The sequence below is a fragment of the Cebidichthys violaceus genome, unplaced genomic scaffold, assembly GCF_023349555.1.
Source record: "Cebidichthys violaceus isolate CVI_PGR_0920_01 unplaced genomic scaffold, fCebVio1.0.p SCAF_43, whole genome shotgun sequence".
NCBI classification, from domain to species: domain Eukaryota; kingdom Metazoa; phylum Chordata; class Actinopteri; order Perciformes; family Stichaeidae; genus Cebidichthys; species Cebidichthys violaceus.
In genome coordinates this window covers 2,290,181-2,294,387 of record NW_027176628.1, presented here as the reverse complement: position 1 = coordinate 2,294,387, position 4,207 = coordinate 2,290,181, and the positions used below count along the sequence as shown (strand labels likewise).

At 39.1% G+C, this 4,207-nt stretch overlaps 1 protein-coding gene across 1 annotated transcript in view; it reads left to right on the top strand.

Annotated features, from left to right (window-relative positions):
- Nucleotides 1–3,274: 3,274 nt before the first annotated feature.
- LOC137886351 (forkhead box protein B1-like) overlaps nucleotides 3,275–4,207 on the top strand; it is a 1,944-nt gene continuing 1,011 nt past the window's right edge. Inside the window, exons 1-2 of the mRNA XM_068728783.1 lie at nucleotides 3,275–3,444; nucleotides 3,562–4,207. The exon at nucleotides 3,562–4,207 is cut by the window's right edge and continues 1,011 nt beyond it. Of these exons, the coding sequence (XP_068584884.1) occupies nucleotides 3,590–4,207 (618 nt within the window). The 5' untranslated portion in view covers nucleotides 3,275–3,444; nucleotides 3,562–3,589. The remainder of the gene's footprint in view (nucleotides 3,445–3,561) is intronic.

Here is a 4,207-nt window from a genome sequence, read left to right as displayed (position 1 = left end):
TGTCTGTGTGTGTGTGACGTCTGTCCGTCTGTGTGTGTGTGAGACGTCTGTCCATCTGTGTGTGTGTGACGTCTGTCCGTCTGTGTGTGTGTGACTCTCCGACACTGTGTTCGAGAGCAACATAAATTTACATGTAAATCTGCTACTTTCTTTGTCCCCTGAGGAAGAACTCCAACTGATCAGCTCTCCATCTGCCTCCAACAATACAGCGCTGTGTGTGTGTGTGTGTGTGTGTGTGTGTGTGTGTGTGTGTGTGTGTGTGTGTGTGGTCTGCCTCCTTTCAAACTCGGGGTGCAGCTGAAGTGTCGAGGGATGATGAGGTGCGTGCTGAAGCACCTCCGCCACCGCTGCTACTCTGCAATTTAACACACACACACACACACACACACACACACACATACAGACACACACATTCATTTGAAGCTGAGGATTATTGTAGTCCTCAGTCAGCTGCTTCACCAAACTGAGTATTTCCAGATCTTTAAAGATCATGTTTTAGGAAAACAAATAAGATTACAGCCACATATATATATATATATATATATATATATATATATATATATATATATATGTGTATATATATATATATATATATATATATATATATATATAATATTATACATAATATAATCTATTATAATATATTAGGAGAAGGTTGAGCAGCGTCTCATCTGCGGAACAGAAATCCTCTGATGGAGAAACATGAAAACAGAAGTGAACTGAAGGAAATAACGGACTTATCTTCATCATCTTCATCATCTTCTCTGTAGAGTCAAGTTATCAGACGAGTTCAAACAAAGACTGTAGATGATGAGTCTCTGCACACACACACACACACACACACACACACACACACACACACACACACACACACACACAATAATAACATGCTAATTAAAATCATCCTGTAAATGAATTGACAGTATAACGAATATTCTCAACCTGTTTATAATAATAATAACAATAATAATAATAACTACTATACCAATAATAAACATCATCATAATAAGTATTCTTGTCATAACTAATATTATTTTTGTTTTAATTGTTATTATTATTATTTGATTTGTTGTTATTTTAATAAGTAGATGAATAATCAACTAAACTCTGCCGGATGTTTTTGTCCTTTAACATGAAATTAGTTATAATCGTATTATAAATAAGCATATATACATTTATAATATTAGTATTCACGATTTTGTTTTAAGGATTACATAATTATGTGTATTATTGTTATTTCATTCAATAAATAAATGTAAATGTATAAATAACAGACTTAATTATTTAAATCTACATCAGATGATTTAAAGTGACACTGTTAATAAAAGTCTACATTACAATAACAACAATAACAATAACAATAATAATAATAATAATAATAATAATAATAATAAAGTGCTTAAATCAACATTAAAGACAAAAGCACTAAATAATTTATAATTAAGTTATATTTTAACAATGAGAAAAATGCATGAAAGCAACACAAACGGTTTTCTGAATTATATATTTTATATATTATATTACATATATATTATATATATAATATATAATATATGTATATATAATATATAATAGTTTACATATATTATAAAATAATTTCAGTGCCAAACTAGAGGAAGAAGATTAATATTCATCAAAATATTAAAGATGAGAATGTCGTCATAATGTTCTCCGTGATGTCGGAGCGTGTCTACCCCCCCCCCCCCCCCCCCCCCCCGTGTCTCCGCATCCTGAACGCGCAGATCATCAGCTCACAGGTCAGAGGTCAGACGTGTGAAAGTGGCTGTTTGGTGTCCACCCCTCCCCCCCCCCCCCCCTGGGAATATTAAAACCTTCAGATACATAAATATCATCAGATGCTTTTTAATAATATGTCAAACTCTTAACTGTTTATTGATTAATGTGTTCTCTACAAACAATCAGTCCAACAATTAACTCTCACAGATAATTAAATTAATTATTAGATATTATGACATGTTATTATTATATTATATATAATATATTAATGTTATTTATTATTGTCTGATAATAATTAGAATAGTTCTAGTTAGGATAGCAAGAACTAATATCCATGTGTTATGCTTTGATCTATAATAATAAGAATAACAATAAATTATAATTTGTATTATTATTATTATAGCAGTATTAGTAGCATTAGAAATATAATATATAACCTCCTGCGTGCGTGTGCGCGGACTTGTGGTGACGGAAATTGTCAAATATAATATTTTGTAACAATAAAACAATTAAACAATAAAACAATAATAACCAAAAGTTCTTTAAAGAAAACTGGACTTCAAATTGTCGCTCTGAATAAAATGCAGTTTAATTTTACAGCTTTGATTTAAACTTGTTCTGATTTAAATTCTAACTGATAATTATATTAATAATAATTATTATTATTATAATTTAATAATAGTTATAATAATAATTATTATTGTAATAATAGTTATAATAATAATAATAAACCCGAAACAACCTGAAAATAAAACAAAGGAATAAAACGTGTTGAAATAAAACGTTCTCTTATTATTTAATCATGAATGATTTAAATCTTTCAGAGACAAACGAGACGTTTCATTAAATGTAAAACAAGTTAATTTAAATGTCGTCATCATTAAAGGTCAACGTGACGTCAAATGAAAAACAATCAAAGTGAAGAAATTCAGCCGAAATCAAAATAACTTAAGAAAGTGAATGAAGAGATAATTCATGTGTTCACATGTGTTTCTAAAGTATTCTTCATCTTACGGATCATTTTGCAGCTTCAGCTAAAAAAACTAAACTTGAAACAGAAACAAAGAAAACTGTCAAACAGCAGCTCTCAGCGGATCTATTTGTCAATGTAAATTGGTGAGAGGCCCCCGCGCGCCCCTCAGTCCACACACACACACACTCACACAAACACACTTACACACACACACACGCACACACACACACACACACACACACATACACACACACGCGCGTCAAATGTTGCCAAACACACTAACATACCTCCACAGAGCGCAGCGCCGCTCCGACACAAACATCCCCGAGAAGCAGCTTCTTTGCTCGGCTGAGCTCTTTTTGTCGCCGCGGCTTCAAATGAAAGTGACTTGTTTTGGCACAGCGCGTGCATGTAAATATACGTGTAAAGGAAAGCACATCGTGCCCCCCCCCCTCCCCCCCCCCCCTCCCTCCTCCTGGCTGTGATCATGTGATGGTGAAGAAGTGGCCCATTAATGAAGCACCTCTCCGGGGGTCTTTCTGCTCATGTCACCGCCGTCCAGCCGGCAGACGGGACAGACCGGGAGAGGACATGGAGGAGGCAGCAGCAGCCGCTTAGCGCAGCTCATCAGCGGGGCATGAAGAGGGGACCCGCAGCGGGCAACAGGAACCAGAGGAGGAACCAGCTTCTTCAACTTTTCCTCAACTTCAAGGCGGAGTTGCGGCTCCAGCTGAGTGCGTAAAAGACGGGACCATGCGTGCCAAATACAATTATTTTCGTGCGTAACGGTGTTTTCAATAGTTGGAACTGTTTGGACAAAGTTGGTAAAAAGTCTTTTCTGCTCTCTGCAGACGGAGACTGAAGTGGTTTCAGTGAACGATGCCTCGCCCGGGGAGGAACACGTACAGCGACCAGAAGCCTCCGTACTCCTACATCTCCCTCACGGCCATGGCCATCCAGAGCTGCCCGGAGAAGATGCTCCCTCTCAGTGACATTTACAAGTTCATCATGGACCGTTTCCCGTACTACCGGGAGAACACGCAGCGGTGGCAGAACTCCCTGCGGCACAACCTCTCCTTCAACGACTGCTTCATCAAGATCCCTCGCAGACCGGACCAGCCCGGTAAGGGCAGTTTTTGGGCTCTGCACCCGAGCTGCGGTGACATGTTTGAGAACGGAAGTTTTCTGCGGCGCAGGAAGCGCTTTAAAGTGGGCGGCATGTTGGTGACGGACCCGCTGGCTCCCAGCAAGCCGCAGGACACCGCCCACTACCTGCAGCAGCAGGCCAAGCTGCGGCTCAGCGCGCTGCACGCCGCCGCGCACCTCCCGCAGATGCCGGGCGGATACAACCTGAGCTCCGTGACGCAGCCGTCCAGCTTCAAACACCCGTTTGCCATCGAGAACATCATCGCCAGAGAGTACAAGATGCCGGGCGGACTAGCGGCCTTCTCCACCAGCGGGTACCCGCTCCACAACCAGCTGACCACGGCCTGGCCG